Here is a 17,535-nt window from a genome sequence, read left to right as displayed (position 1 = left end):
ATTAAAAGATATTTCTTGCTGTTCCCCCGTCCAAAGGTGAGCGGCACGAGAAGAGGTCGGGCCGGTGTCCAAAAGTAATCACGGAGCAGTCTTGTGAATATGAAAACTCCAGCAGCCAGCAGATATATTATTCAGCTGTATCCATCTTGCTGTTCTGCTCAGTGCTGCTCTCTGAATCCCGCTCTCAAATCTATTAGTTAAGCCTTTGATGCGTTAGAAAAATTCGCCGTGCCTGACTTGAGATGGTGATATTCTTGAAAGTTTGGAAACTCTAAATTTGGTAACTATTTACCCTTTTTAATAAAAAAAAAAAAAAAACGTTTTTGACGGATTTCCTTGCAGTACAAAGCAAATTTTTTTAGCTGCCCACAAGGCATGCAAGATATTACAGCATGGAGTGTATAATATTAATTTAATGACTGGTTTTAAATAGGAGCTTATTTCAAAATGCAGGCTTGTCATAAATCTGACAGCATCCTGAGGACGTCCCGGCTTCACTGAAACCATAAAGCAGAGCGCCTTCTGGGGAACCACGGGGACCTGCGGCTAAACCAAAGAAATTAAGATGCCATTTTATTGCAAGATTCAGCCCTTATCATCAATCTATGAAGGACAAAAAATTGACAGAGAAGCTTTTTTTTCTTATTTTTTTAGTATTATTTACAGCTTTGCTCAAATACTACGGTAACTCATGCTCTTGCTCACACACCTCTACGTATCCTCTCAACAGTGTACAGACACACTAGAGCTATAATAGTTTAGGATTAGCATAAAGTGATGGAAAGGAGACTTTTTCTTTTTGAATGTCTGCCAGCCACGGTGGGTTGGAGGAGGAGGAGGACGAAGAGGAAGAGGAGGAGGAGATGGAGGCACCAGGTACCGACAGCTCCTCATTACCAGCGTCTCTTCCTGAGTCTCCATCCTCCTGCTCCAATCGAAAAGAACATACTGCTGAGAAATATCACTTTCTCTCCCTAAGGCAAATACATTTCCTGAAAAGTAGTTGGGGCATTAATAAGGGAAAAAGTTGAAATTCATGGCCGACTTCTCCACACCTGCATTTCTTCTTTTTTTTTTTCTCCCCAGCTGCTTTTTTTTTTTGCTCTGAGGACCAGCGCTAGGGAGAATTTTCCCAAAGCAGTCGCAACACTAGAATTCATCAGCGCTGAATTTATCACTGTGATCTAGCTTTACTTTTCATAGGATTGATTTAAGTTTGCTCATCATGCTGGATAGTTTTATTTGCTTTGGTTTATGGCATTTTATTCTCAACCCCTGTGTGCAATTTACTGTATATCACAGTGTATTTCTCAAAGGGCTGATAGAAACAGGTATGAATAATCTAATGAATAACAGCATGGTGCGTTTTGTTTTTTGAGCATGTGTGTGTGTGTGTGTTGTGTGTGTGTTAATGTTTGATAATTGTCAGTATTTGAAGCCTTCGCTTAAGCATGTAAAACACGAGTGAGCAAAGCCGGAATGATTTTGATTTATTATTTCCCATAAATATTCAACATTCTAAAAATAATGACAAAAAATAAAAAATAAATAAATAAATGCAGGATTTATCCAAGTACCAAAGGCACGCGATTTGTTTCTGCGTACACTTTGTTTGTCGGAGAAAGATCGGCAAAGCAGACATTTATAAAAAAACTGTTTTTTTGCGTGCACGTTACTTTGATATAAAGCACAAGCTAAAAAAACGCGTCCCAGCATCCCACACTAGCTAACACAGCAGAGCTGCTCGGGGAGCAAAAGGACATGAGAATTTTTTTATTTAGGTTACTTTCAACTCTTGCCTTTGGATGCTTGCCTGGAAAAACACACTGGGTTAGGAGCCAGTTTAGCGCACAAAGTGGTAAATACAGTGAGTAAAAGATCTAAGTGTGCTTTTCTTGCACAAGGAATGGCAGAGTTTGTTGTATCCATTGGATAGTTAATTCCCACAGCAAAATGCATAGTTCTGAACTTTGTGATAGTGACATTTATCTCAAGTGATGAAACTGATGTGGAGAAAATCAACCTCATTTCCCTTTGTAAGCTTATGATACTTTAAAAGGTCACAGTTTTTCCATAAATTGATTAGCTTATAAATATTGCATATTTGGATGGGTTTTCTAGGCTGCCACGAATGATATATATCACATTTTTACAAGCATGTGGTAAAGAATGAGATTTACAACCACAGAAGTCCTAAGAGGCCATGCTTTATAAGAATGTTTTCTTTCTTGTTCTCTCATGATTTTCTTGTGACCACGACATAACAAAAATTTTCTCGTTATCGTGAAAGAAAAACAACTCTTGTTATGTTGAGATCACGAGAAAATTAAGTCGTGATCATGAGAAAGGAAGAAAAAAAAAATTATATATATATATATATATATATATATATATATATATATATATATATATATATATATATATATATATATATATATATATATATATATATATATATATATATATATATATATATATATATTTGAATACATGACAAATTAGGACTTCTATATACAACAAAACGTACACAAAATGTTTTGACTAGACATCATTAGTTAAAGAGGAAAAAGTTTTTGTTTAAATAGGGATTATTAAAGAGAATGTGGCATAGGCACCATAGCAAATAATAACACAGACTCATTGTCATTATATGATCCAAAACTAGCAATGATAAATATGGCTGAAAGATCTGAGAGTAGCCTACAAGATGGTGTATATAAAGTAAATGGAGTACTTGAAAACTACGGAAGCCCTAATGTGCCAAGCTTTTAATTTTCTATTTAGTTTTTTACTGATCATAACTTGATTTTGATGCTGTGGAGATGGCAAACGTAAACAAATAAATCTCATATAATACAAAAGTCCCCAACCATGTCAACACCATGTTCCAAGCCATGGAGGAGTTGCTATCGGGTCACAAGAATGTTTAGGTGAAATTGGCTATAAATTCGATGTTGTATTATTTATCATGCATTTTGCCATTTTAAAGATACTATTCAAAACCCCCAAGCTCCCTTTTTCCCCGAACTGGTTCTTAGTATATAAAAGAGTGAAACCCCTGCTGTAAAATCTCTGTGTCTGTCAGTGATTGACAACTTCCACATTAGGGTCTGACAACCCACCATTGTCAGAAACATATAAATAATATCAGCTAGAATTTGATGACACTTTTCTTTTTTCAAGAAGGGGAATAGACCAGGAAAAGCTCCAATAATGGATATTTCCTGCAGTTTTACTTTTACTTAAGTAGGTTTTGTAAGAAGTACTAGATTGTACTTTTCTACACTTCACATCCAAATGAACGAGTGAACGATTGCTAAGTAAAAGAAATGTAAATTAAAGTGCAAAGGAGAAAAAAATCACTTCCTGGAAACTACTGCCCTAAAATCAAGAAAAAAGACAGAGACAGACAAGTCAAACTGCAGTGGTACAGATTCAGCTGAAAGCCAAACCCTGTTACATTCTGCTGAAGTTGAACTAATAAGAGGTTTTGTGAGTCAAAGGTTGCACTTTATTTTCATTGAAAAATCCTTTTTTTAGCATGAATAACAGCTTTATAACTCTTGCCATATGGGCAGTCTGTTTCTTCAAACATTCAGCTTTAATACTTTGCCATGTTCTTTGTAAAAGAAGAGTTGCCAAAGAGTTCCTTGGATATTTCTTTCTTACAGTACCTTGTGATCCAGTTTCTTCCAGTGCAGTTCAATAGGATTTAGGTGCGATGACTTGGCAGGCCATTCCATGATTAATATCACTCCAGCTGATTGTTTGTTCTTTAATTAACGCTTACAGAGCGTATGCTTCTGGTTATTCTTTTGTTATATGGCAATGTTGTTGCCACTCATTACAGATGGAATTGCATGGCATTGAAATATGGAATGTAGCCATGTTGGTGTAGTATTTCTTTCACTATTTATTCTTGGCATGTGTTCATTGCATTACAATAAATAGCATTTGGCAGATGCCCTTATCCAGAGTGACTTACAACTAAGCAGTTGAGGGGTAAAGGGCCTTGCTCAAGGGCCCAGCAGTAGCAGCTTGGTGGTGCTGGGGTTTGAACTCCAAAATCAAATTAAAAGTCTTAACCAATATGCTACAACCACCACTTTCATTTTTCACCTATAACCAGAATCTTGTGATATGGAATGTGACATAGCAACATGTAATCATCCAACCCTACTGTTATTGCTTAAGGTGAATATTAATAGCATTGGTGAACATTCATTTCATTACCTACTTGATTGCATATAAACAAAAGGAACTTGCACATGTCTCTCAAAAATGATAAAAGACTATGTGGTTTTTATATCCAAAAAACAACTGTGTGAAAGTGAAAGTGATAGATCAGTTGGTTTGAAGTGGGGTTGTATGAAATACTCAATCCTCATTAGTGTATTACCTGTATCTTTGTAGAGCACAGTGCAGGAACAACACCGAAAAGATACATTGCTGAGCGCAGGGACAACAACAAAAACAAGTATTAGTGATAAAATATATATTTTGTTGTTGTGTTGCTGTCCCTGTGCTCAGCATTGCATCTTTCATCTTTTCTTTCTAAATATATATATATATATATATATATATATATATATATATATATATATATATATATATATACTGTATATACTGCCATATATAATGTACATATATCAGGATATATAGTTTTATTTACAGATTTGCAATACAAATGTAGTTGGTGTTTATTGGTGAAGAAAATAAGGACGTTCTACAGAATGGTTTGCAAAAAAATGCCACTTTTACTTTGTGCTCAGTAGGTTATTTATTTATTTATTTGGTCACAGTTTAAGGGGTCTCTAAGGGTCTCTAGTGGTCCCATTCACAAGGCGTGAAATTTCTGTGATGAGAAAGCAGGCCTTTATTATGTCAAGATCACGAGAATATTAAATTGTAGTCATGAAAAAATAATAATTCATGGCCTCTTAGGGCTTCCGTACAATAATGAGAAGTTCTGGTTATGAAGTGCTTTAAAGGTCAGAACGTGAATTCAAAAAATGAATGCAGTGAAGTGAATGAAGGGCATGGCAGCAGAGACGAGAAGTTATGAACCGATAAACTGAAATTTCCATCTCTTTCACCTTGAGAAAGAAACATGCATAAACTGTTCCAAAAAAACTACTTTTGCATGTATATTTATAGAAGTTGGCAGAAGCCTATATGCAGAGCAACTTACAAAAATGCTGTGAAGTCTTTATCAATAATTAAATTTTAATACTGCTTCATTAGAAAATAGAATAGAATATAAATATATATAAATAAAATAGAAATAGTTAGAAAGAAGTCTTGTTAGGCATTACTGAAAGAGGAAGGTCTTACATCGTTGTTTGAAAACTGCTACATACCCAGCTGCTTGGACATCAAGTAGAGGTTCATTCCACCACCTAGGTGCTGGGACAGAGAAAAGTCTTGAAGCATGTCTCCCTTTTACCCTTAGAGATGCGAGACCGGTCGAGCAGTGGTTGAGGATTGGATGGAGCGTGGTGCAATGTAGAGGTGAGATAGGTACTGTGATGTAGAGGAGTCCTGATCCTTTTTTAGCTTTGTATGTGGCTTCAAATCTGATGTGGGCAGCTACAAGAAACCAGTGGAAGAAGCATATCAGTGGAGTGGTGTAAGAAAACCTAGGAAGGTTGAAAATAAGTTATGCAGCTCCATTCTGGATCAGTTGGTCAAAAACAGAACTGCCAGGAACGAGTTGCAGTAGCCCAGAAATGATGAAAGACTGAACAAGCACCTGAGTGGCCTGGCGAATTTTCCTTATGTTAAAAGGAGAAATTGACATGTTAGAATAGCAGTGTGAGAATAAAAGGGACAGTTGATTGTCCATGGTTACTCCAAGGTTGTATGCAAGGACTGAAAATGTCATCAGAGAGATGTCTATAGAGATTCCAAGATTTTGTAAATAAACCACCTATAAGGCACCTCTGCTGGGATTAAGGCCCATGTGAGGATATATATATATATATATATATATATATATATATATATATATATATATATATATATATATATAAAATTTAACATATATAAATAAAGAACAGAAGAAGACTAAGTACTAAGTCTTATGAGACACTGCAGACCGTTTGATAACTAGGTTGGACCGTATTTGTCGATAACCGATTAATCAACCGATAGTTTTTAAAACAGGTACTGGATAAAAAACAAAACATAACATTCCATGTAAAAAAAATAATAATTGAATGAATAAAATAAAAAACAGTACTGAATCATGTGCTATAAAATGAAATAAAATATGATATTTAAATAATAAATATAAAATTAATAATAAGAATATATTTAAATATACATTTTCAGTAATAAATATAATATAGCGCTCTCCAATCACAGTCCGTGCAGCAGACCAGACGTCGTAAAATCTCGGTTTTTAATCGGTATGGATTTTTTTTGCTGATAGCCCATAGTTCCAGCAATCAACTTTCGGTGCCGATTAATGGACAAAATCGATGGATCGGGCGACCGAATTTGAGACACTATTGGAAAGTCTGTATGAAGCAGATGTGGATCCTCTCTATGTCACCTGATTTGCAGAGTAGGAATAAATCATTGCCAAACTGTGCCATGAATTCCAAGATCCCTGGGGATGGACAAGAGTTCAATCTGTTTATCAATGTTTAAATAACGACAGCTGTTTATAAAAGTATTGGCACTTAAATGTAGGATATCTATGAAGCCACTGATGTTCTGTTTTTTTATATAAAGTGTGGTCACAATTTAATATATCATGGCAAGTTGTGAGCTGAAATTACACTAAATGCACATATGAATTTGATATTTCATGAACATGAAGTGTACAACTGAAGTCCAATTCTTAATTTTTGCCCTATAGTTATTTGATAGGTTTGTTGGGGGGGCAATTATTCACTCTGGGAATTTCTTTGAGCTAATGGTATATCCAATGTCACCATGACTCATACGTTATTCACAGATGGAAGTTAAGTGTAATTGGATCAGTCATGTACATTCTTTTGTTCTTGTAGCCATGATGGTCAAAATCGATTGACTATATTCTGTTTTCTAAAATGCAGTGGTTATTATGAGTGAAGTGCTCCCTGTCGAAACATAACCCATGCTAAGTTCATCTTTAAATGGCTACAAAATTAATTTATTGAGGACAGTTCAGTTTCCTACAAAAAAAAAAAAATTGTAACTATGAGAAGCTAATATTGTCAGAATATTCATTTGTGCCCACACCTTATTAAAATAACCATGTCACCTCAGCAGCTCTGTACAGTTATGTTTTATTGAAATGTATTATTTGAACGGGTACAATTATGTGAGTATATACAGTCTTTTATGTTATGGCAGGAACATAATGTGGGGCTAGTAGGCTTGTAGACAGGTAGGTAGTTTTGCAAGTAGGAGCTGAAATGGGTAAAGTTGCTATTGGGAATCAAATAGATCAGAAAAAGAAGAGGGCTGAGAAGAGCTCCTTGGGGAATACCATATATGATGGCATGACACTGAGTCAAAGCAAACGCAAGCAGCACGGTGTCCAAATACCTCATTAAAATCGATCACATCGTTGAACGTTTTACACTAGGCTTGTGACTGTGTGACATAGCATAGCATATTCTTATTAAGTCCTGTAGCAATGGCAGATTAACGAGAGCATATGTATATACAGTACAAGAAAAAAGTTTTAGTTCAGTGTTTTTTCTTTATTTTAAATTACATTGTATATTAATACTGGACATTGAAATTATGAAAAAACATATATAGAATCATCATAGCAAACAAAAAGGGTTTGTATTATATATTTTCAGTTCTTCTAAGTAACCGCCTTTTGCTTAGATGACATTGCACACTCTTGGTATTCTCTCATTCAGCCTTATGAGGTAGTCACCTGGAATGGTTTTCTAACAATCTTGAGGAGTTCCCAGAGGTGTGGAGTGCTTGTTGGCTGCCTTTCCTTCATTCTCTGTTCTAACTTATCCCAAATCATCACAAGTGGATTTAGATCCTGCGGTTGTGGAGGCCATCAGGTGATGCAGCACACCATCACTCTCCTTCTTGTAGAACTAGCTTTTATAGTGCAAAACCTAGAGGTGTGTTTGGATTCATTGTCCTGTATGAGTGCAAACCAGATGGGATCACATGTCACTGCAAAATGCTGTGGTAGCCTTGCAAATTAAGTGTGTCCTTAATTTTGACTAAATCACCCACAGTTTCACCAGCAAAGCACCCCCACACCATCACACCTCCATCATGCTCCATAGTGGGAACCTTTATGGAACTAAGGAATGCATTCAGGAACTGTCCAGTCACCCTCTGTACATCTAATAAAGACAGAGCAGTTAGAAAAAAGATATATAAATAAAAAAAATGTATATATATATATATATATATATATATATATATATATATATATATATATATATATATTGTATAATGAAATTATATTCATGGAACAGATGGATAGATGTTTAGCTGTAATTGTGTTGATTTTTTAGGAAAACATTAGCAGTCTTTTGTCATTATATTGCTGTCACTATAGTTACCATGTGAGAGATGCTGTGGATTCTTCTCTTGTTGAATAAAAATCTGTGGCAGTTCTGACCTTTCATATCGGTAAGCAGAGAAAGACAGATGGAGTGTCGAGAGATTTGTTGTCTGCTGTGTGAAAACACGTTTTATGGCATTTGAATTGTCCAATTTAATCACTGTAGCAGTAGCCTAGATTCTCATAGCATTGTCAGTTGGCTGAAACCTATTTCATATATGCATAAACACCCACACACAGATCAGCACTCAAGGTTTCTGAGCTCTGCTTGACCTCGAACCCAGGAAAAAAACTTCACTGTAGAGCTTCAGGCACTGCAATCTGAAATCAGTAGGGTTTTTATTTTTTTTTTTTTTTATCGTTCTTCTTATGTAAGGAATCATATTAGTGTCCTTCACAGGAGTGGTCATTCTACAGGCCTCAGCACCAGCCACAGGGAAAGAAAGGCACCATATCTTGGCCATAGTGAGATTTTAATGGGCCAATTTTCTGTCAAGTTTGCTTCCACAAACCACAGTGACCCATGCAGTATTTTTTTGCTTTTAATCCTTGCTTGAAAGCCTGAAACAAATCCAGCACGTGGAATGACACATAAGTCCCACTGGTGACACACTATCACCTCAGCCAATGGTGCAAGAAATTTCTCCACCACTCAACTCAGTCCAGCAAGTCACCAGACATAACATCTGCAATCTCTCCTGGCTCAGTGGCTCAGTATATGTGTGTGTGTGTGTGTGTGTGTGTGTGTGTGTGTGTGTGTGTGTGTGTGTGTGCATACATCTACTGTATGTGTGAATGTGTGGGTGATTCTTCTTTTAAAAATTTGGGCCATATCTCTTCAAGTGTGAGCCACATGGAAAGTGGTGGACAGTGCGTTTGACAGCGTTGCCATTTAATCGGCAATTGGCAGGCATGTTTTGTTTGGGGAGACCTGATGAGGGGACATTTCGGCGATGTAAGGTGCAGAATGGCTCGCTGTGCTCGGAATACAAATCGCTTCTAAATGATGATCTGTGCTAATTCAGCAATGCTAAGGTAATTTACAGCAACAATAATAGCTTCCATTGGCGTAGCCCTGAGGGTGATTGATTGAATTTAAGCCGTCAGAGGGTCATTTTTACCGAGGTGTGCTGGGAACGATTGAGGCGGCAAGGTCACGCAGCGAGCACGGCGCTAAATAAATCCTGTTTCTGTAATGCAGTAGCAGCAAAAGCTGCTCTTGCGCACAAGCGTGGTCCACCAAGAAACGTGTCAGACAGAGACAGCCGTTGCACAAACGCCATTTGTTGCAGCGCTCTCCTGTCTCCCTCTCTGCTTCTTTATTCATATAGCTGTCTACTAGGCTAAAAAAATGAGTTCGTCTTCAGACAGGAGAATCCTGCTCGCCAACACACAGGGTGTGAGGTGTATCGTTGAGACACAGGGGGTAATATTTTGCTGTTTTGACTGGCAGCCTCAGAAAATGAGAAGCTCAAATGCTTTTTCCCTGAAGATGCTGAGATGTCAGTTAGTGTTGTTCCTGTGACATGGAGGCTTAATGAAAAAATCCATAGAATATAAAGCCAGATTGGGGCATTTACTGTGGAGTTTTAATGTCAGCAGCTGATTGGATCACTTAGAAGCACTTATAATGGTTTCTTTTTGCTCCAGAAGATATTAAATAGAATTAGCCTGCCAATGTTCAGTTGCATTTCAGCATGCAGTCGTATAAATTCTACATCCTAGTGTGCATTTGTGAATTTTCATACGCCGTTATCAAACCCTTAAGGGAGCAGTTTGTCATTTTAACAGTCCGCAGTTGCCATCGATGACTGTATTGCAATTTAAAACATTGACAGGTTTTTCCCTCCAACCCAACCATCCTCACATATCTCATTCAAATTCCATAACTTTTATGTTTGGGGCAGAGTATGTCTGTGAAAGCTGGGGATATTTTTAGGCTAGAAAAACGCATTCAAAAGCCTGAAAAGGGAAGGAAGAAAACTGACAGGAAGAAAACAATTAAAAGGAAACATGTTTGTAAGAATCTCTTTGCAATTATGCTATTATTATAAACACTTCCTAGTAAGAATAACTGGTAATTACGCCAAATAATTACAATGTAAGAAATACAATTAGATTAAAATGTAATGGGTAGGTTAAAAATAAAAATAAAACATAACTCAAACAATTGGTCTGTATGAAGGTTATATGGCTTTAATTGGTCTTTGTTATGTACACAGACTAGCCTTAACGGTCTACTGAATTAAAACAATTTCTCATGCTTTGCCAGGTCAAAGATTGCTACCGAAAAGTTTAGTGTTTTAGTGTCCAATGGGTACAATGAAATAAACCATTCCCCTGCTTATTTCCACTCATTGGAAACCCTAGCACATTGTGGATTAAAATGCTAAGTCTTAACTTCAAGCCAGAGTTTCCTCTATGACCCTGGTTTATCTCTGTCTATAATGTTGTGTTTCTGTTCTGGATTGTTAGTGTAGGTTGTGTGTTCTGCTGCATTCTGGCTGAGCTGAGTCATCCAGCTGGCCACTACACAAATATTGGTCGTGCCTGAGCTATCAATTTATCCCAAATCATAAACTTGTCAAGAAAAGTGCTTGTAAGGTCCAGGCACAGCAAATGCTTCATGAGCCATTATCGAAACTGTTATTACCTTATCAATCATAGTATATATTTTTTTGCATGATTAATAACTATGGCTGTTCACAAACGTTGCATAATGAACGCAATTTGATAATAAGGGAGAGAAGAAATAGGTGTGACTTTTTTGATTATGGCTTGTCAGATTTCACTTCATTTCCCTATCATTACCATCAGCAAGAGAAAACTCTTCCTATGCTCCTGCTGTGGGAATGCAGAACAGAATATAATGTGTTATCAGGTGACACATTGTTAATGCTACTGCTTTGCCTGATGAACTGAACAGATATCATACACCAATCGAAATATTTTTCAAATCGAAATCCTGAGAATCCAGCGATCTTTCCAGGATGGTAATCGTCAGGTCTGGTAATCGGCACTCTGCAAGCTGATCTTCCAGAATAAGTAGCCTTCCTTTGCTTTTTGAATTTATGTTTAGCTTTTTTGTAACTAAGTGGACAATGGCTTTGATAAAGCATTATGATGGAGGGGCAACTGCTTAAGCTTAAGTACTGTATGATTTCATTAGTTATCGAGGATGTGAAGTCATCTTTCAGTCTTTTTGTTCTAGTGTGTCTGATCTAATCACCTTCACAGGCAATTAGAGGAGCGCCATTAATTATCGGCTTTGGTGCAACCAGACGGCCACTTTACAAGATCCACAGGAATCTTCATCAAAGGCCGAGATCCACAGGAGTGCGATTTAACTCCACTTTCTGGCAGCTTAAGATTTAATGTCTTTCTAATCAAAAGGGATCTGTTTTTTTTTCATCTCTGATATTCAGAGCTTTTATTAAGACGTTATTAAGCCTTTTGCGGGTGAATGTGCGTGCACACGCACGCGTCGCTTTTGATATGCTTTGTGCATTTTGCGAGATCAGTGCAGCCAACGTCATTGGATTAAGGAACTGTTTCCTTATGGGTGAACATAACACTGATATGGAATGAATGATTCTGTCAGAGTACCCCAGTCTCACATCCAGCACACCAGCCACATGAATATAAACACGCAATCAACCATCATGTGCGTGTCGATCAGAAGTATTGTAGTGAGGGGGAAAAAACAGATCTGCGGACCATCCTAATGTCAGAGTCGTATTCCATGAAGCGTCTTGCCGTTCCGAATTTGAAAAGTCTCAATAAATTTTTACATGATGTTAAAAACATGAAAATTGCAAAAGTTGCTTTTGTGCCATCTCATTAGCCAATGCAGGTAGCAGGGCAAGGCTGCACAGCTGGGGTAAATAAGTAAGCTGGATCCATTGGAATGGTTCAGGTGTTCACCTTTTGTTATCTTAAATGCATGGAACACAAAAAGGAGAATATTAGAGCCTTTAATGAAAGAATTGGAAAACCAGAATGTAATAATAATAGCTAGAATATGAGTTCTCAGAACAACAGGTGCAGAGTAACTCTGAGAAAGAAACACTGGTCATTACCAATTTAGACTTCTCTATAACAGCACAGCATGAAGTGGTTCAGTTCTTTTTGTATACAACAGCTTCTACAACTATTATGCAGTGCAATTTCTTAAATAATGAAATGCCATTTATAGTAACATTTAAGGTTTATGCAAGACAGAAAGCTCAAACATAGCACATTTTTTAGTTTTCTTAGATGTACATTTTGGAATTATGCATCTGGATTTGAACACATTCATATTAACGCATAGCAATATACATATTCATGCCTGAATGACATGTCAAAATCTCTATTGTTAATAAAGATATAGCAGTGGAAAATATGTTTTTTTCTCTCATGCAAGACGCTCTGAATTTATAATCGTGCACAGAAAATAAACAGATCATTCCAAAAACACACTGGATTTTCAAATCACAAAATAACGAGTATATAATGTTTTGCTGATTACCACTTTAATCAAATGACAGTATTTGAGAAGACTCCCTGCCTTGTGCAGAGTTGTGTGCTCAACATTTCAAATTTCTCTAACATTCTTGTTGCAAAAATCTTTCGTACGACAATATCACACAGTCCAATATGTGGTATCGTTATGTCTCCTAGTGAAACTATGCAATTTTGGAATATGGTGACAGACTAATAATTGAGAAACGGCAAAGTGAAGTACTGAAACCCGTGGTCAATAGTGAAGGATTATTCTTTACTGCTTTAGGCAGAAATGAAAAAGAGAGAGAGAGAGAAAAGAATCTATGGAGGCCATAATATTCAGGTTGTTACTGGGTGTTAATGAGGCCTGAAATGTTTTAGAGAAGTTGATGTAGAGCAGAAGGTGGTGATGAGTGACCTTGGAGCTGCTGATTAAATTATACTGCCACAAGGTCAATATTACACACGATGTGTTTCTACTTCTCTCCTGGTTCAGTTGTTATATTGTGGACAGGTAGATGAAAGACAGTCCTGTCATCCCCTGTTCTCCTGCATTAACCTTTCACCTTATCGTAAGACATATTGATGGTAGCAAATGGAAGCTGTCAGAACAGTGACATTGTCAAAACCTTGGCATAAGTCAAAATTAAGTTCAACTTTGTTTCATAGTCGTAGTAAAAGACAGACATGAAAGCCTAAGAAGAAAGACAGAATGAAAAATATAGGTGAAGAAAGTTAAAAGAGCATAATATTGAACTGTCAATAATTTTTAAATAGGTAGGTAGAGAAGGAGGAGACACATTCGTTGGTCTATATTGTAAATCTCATTTATAAAAAAAGTCATTTTATTGATTGAAATGATGGTTGAATTTAAACACAGGGTGATCTATATTTCATTTTCTCTCCTAAATGATTTCACAAAGTATGTAGCAACATTGATTTTTATTGTTCGCATTGTATGCACTTTCAGAGTTTTGCGTCACGTAAAACCGCTGTTAAATAATTGTTATAAAGAAAGTGTATGACAGAAGTTTGAATTTTTCGTATGCATTGTGGTTTGTGTGTTTTTAATAGATGTTGGAGTTGGATAGAATTTTGTACACTACAATAAAAAGACACATTAATAAGAAAGCGTGAACATCTAATCGTTCATGCGATTACACAATCGAGTTTCTTCCCACAAGCCATCAGGCTACTCAACACACAGAACTGAAACGGAACTCTCACACACACACACACTCACTCAAATGTGTGTAACGAACTGAAAACATTTTTTCCTGGACTTAACACCTAACACACACTCATCACTCATCTCAATCCATTCCACCACCATTCATTTATTTATTATTTATTATTCTTAACAGTACCACTCTCAACTGCTGTTCTTGCACATTTAGGATTTTCATTGTATTATACTGTTTACATGCTGTTTTTGCACCCTCGACTGCTGCTGAATTTTTTTTTGCACTACACTGTTTACACTCACTTCTGGGATATAGTTTAGATTTTTGTATAGTTTTTTACAGTTTTCTTGTACAGTACTGTATAATCTAGTATACAGTAGGTTTACTGGTCGGCGCTATATAGGGTTTTGTGTCTTGTCTTGTGTCGTCTGTCTGCACTGTCTGTCTGCACTGTTTGCACCAGGTTGCACTCTATGCACTTTATGTAACTTGTGTTTTAGCTTAATGTTGTTTTGTTGTTTGTTGTTTAGTGTAGCACCAGGGTTCTGGAGAAACGTTGTCTCATTTTTACTGTGTACTGTGTACCACTGTGTATAGTAGAAATGACAATAAAAGCCTCTTGACTTGACTTGACTTGACTTGAGTCAATCGTGTGGGAACACAATGCAGAAAAGAGGTGAAAAGTTCACTTGATAGTCCAAGTTTGGTGAGCCTATATGCAATGAGGTGTCAGAATTCTGAACCCAATGCGGTGTTCTGCTGTTTTAGCTCATCTGCTCCAAGATTCTGGATTCTTTGGTGTGTTATTTTTGAGTTACTGTAGCCCTCCTGTCGTCTCAACCAGTCTGGCTCTCCTCTGTCCTCCGTCATCAACAAGACACAGGGTGAACTGTTGCTCAGAGGATGTCAGTTTTGTTTTTCTCACTATTCCTTGTTACAGACATTCTGTGTGAAAATCACAGGGTATTAGCAGTTTAATAAAATGAATTCTCACTGGGATTTTGTCCTCGTTTTGAAGTTCGAATAAATGAACTATCAGGTGCATAGGTGTTCCTATCAAAGTGTCCACTGGCATATTTTGTAATTTTTGTGGCAATGCTGGTCATTGTGTCGTGTTGTACAGTATACGCAACTTCCCTCACCCAGGCCTATGTGGTTTTGACTCACCCACAGCGCTGCGAGACAACCGGATTGATCTGATCCGAGCCTCATGGCAGGAGCTCACCATCAGCATCCGCGAGGTTACGCTCGGAGACGAAGGGCTTTACACTTGTTCCCTCTTCACCATGCCTGTCAAAACAGCCAAGGCCTATCTGACTGTACTGGGTAAGAACCTCATGCACTTCACAAATGCACACAGACACACAAATCCCAAAATTCTGCTTAGTTCTAAATTGAAGCTATCACTTAATAAGAATCTAATATTAAAGCTTTTTTTTAATAATTTTTTAATGCAACCAAGAATTTAATACCTTAAAGCAAAGTCTTGCTTCATTGTTACAGAATTATTGGTCCCTTTTAATGAGTTCAGAAATCTTTGAAAAGCTTGACAGGAAACCAATATCACCACAGCAAAATCCTGCAAAATTAGTCTTTTTGAGTAGATAGATAATTAGGTTTCAACCTCATAAAGTGGTGGAGATGTAACAGATCTAATGCTGTTGAGGATCTGAGTTTAATGAGGCAAACTCGAACCGTCACCGGCAATCACTGAAACCTGGCCAGAAGACAGTTTAATTAGTCTTTTCTATTAAGATTTTTTCCCCTTTTCTTACTTTGTCAGTCAAAAGTCAAACAAATGCCATTGTGCTGTTTCCGTGTGGCATTCTGGGTAATGTCAGCACAGCCGGCCCACAATATTGCTTCATTCCTAATTAGGTGTCCAAACAATTAGAATAATTCTAATTATGCACTCTATGTCATTAAAATCATTATGTGAGTTACCCACGTGTGTGTGTGTGTATGTGTGTGTGTGTGTGTGTGTGTGTGTGTGTAAACGAGAAAGGGAGAGAGGAAGCCCAAACACCAGTGAAGATTATTCATAATGAATCAGGGTATAATGAATTCCCTGTCCATGTTTAATGATGTAAGAAATATATGTCATTTATACATTTAAGATGATCAGCTATTTCAATTCATGAGCTTTCAGCTTTCAAAACAGCGATTAAGGCGAGTGACATTAGAACACAAGACATTCAAACATCAATTACCAATAATCATTTCAACTACATGAGTTACTTAAATATACATGTAATGCCTTAAGTCATAATCTCTGCCATGACTTATTTAATTGGTTATGAAAGTATGTAATTAAAAAATTTGATACCAGCAATACATAATAAAGCGCTTAATAAAATATAAACCTTCTAGACCAGATTTCTGGACCCCCCGGGTCGTAAAAAAGCCGGAACACCGGAACATTCTGGAAAAATATATAATATATAGATATGACACTGTTTTCTTTATCGTCTGTTTTGCATTTTAAGAACCAATATCCGAATGTATGTGCGGCACGATTTCAGAAAACATCATTTCCGCTCTTGCAACAGGTTCAGCTAATTACTAACATGAGTGTTTAACCAAGCGATGGTGAAAATAAAGAGGCAGCTAGTGATGAAAAAAGGGAAAAAAGAGAGAGCAGGTTTTACCTGAGTTTTGTCTAAGGTATGTTCTGTTATAATTTATTATTATATGTTTTATTTCGTACCGAAATTTTACAATACAGCGCTTTCGGTTCAGTACACGTGTGCTGAATGCAGTCCTTTTTACGTGCAGAACATAGTAACCTCAGGAGCGTATTAAGTGGCGCACCACAAGTTTGTTTAGTCTCCCCCTCGCACTTTGAGTGAATTTTTTTGATTATTATTAAACATGAAAACATACACAGGAATGCCCAAGGTATAAAAAAAAAAAAAACATTAGAGTTAGCACAGTGTCACTACTTACGGAAATAAGATTTGTTTAAATTAAATTAAATTTGTTTTAATTAAAACGCTAAAGAATTGCTTTAGATTCGTAACTTCAAGAATTTCTCTTAAAGAAGAAAATATATATATATATATATATATATATATATATATATATATGTTTGTTAGTCCTAATATTTAGAATATATATATATATATATATATATATATATATATATATATATATATATATATATATATATATATATATATATATGTATGTTTAGTTCTAAAGTAATGTGCACATTCAATCTCATGCATGTGTGTAAATTATTATTATTAATAAAAATAAATTCAGTCTTGCCCTTGGAGGCTCACACCAGAAATCGCCTAATATCTGGGCTTTTTTATAAAAAAGAAA

The 17,535-nt window shown here is 36.4% G+C and overlaps 1 protein-coding gene across 3 annotated transcripts in view; it reads left to right on the top strand.

Annotated features, from left to right (window-relative positions):
- Positions 1-17,535, top strand: part of cadm2a (cell adhesion molecule 2a) — a 360,034-nt gene that overhangs the window by 304,092 nt on the left and 38,407 nt on the right. For all 3 annotated transcript variants that reach the window (XM_046861230.1, XM_046861229.1, XM_046861228.1), the window contains one exon: positions 15,382-15,534. In XM_046861230.1, the coding sequence (XP_046717186.1) occupies positions 15,382-15,534 (153 nt within the window). The remainder of the gene's footprint in view (positions 1-15,381; positions 15,535-17,535) is intronic.

This window comes from Silurus meridionalis, chromosome 11, assembly GCF_014805685.1.
Source record: "Silurus meridionalis isolate SWU-2019-XX chromosome 11, ASM1480568v1, whole genome shotgun sequence".
Classification (NCBI taxonomy): domain Eukaryota; kingdom Metazoa; phylum Chordata; class Actinopteri; order Siluriformes; family Siluridae; genus Silurus; species Silurus meridionalis.
Note: the sequence above shows the minus strand (reverse complement) of the source record. Positions and strands in the feature narration are given on the sequence as shown.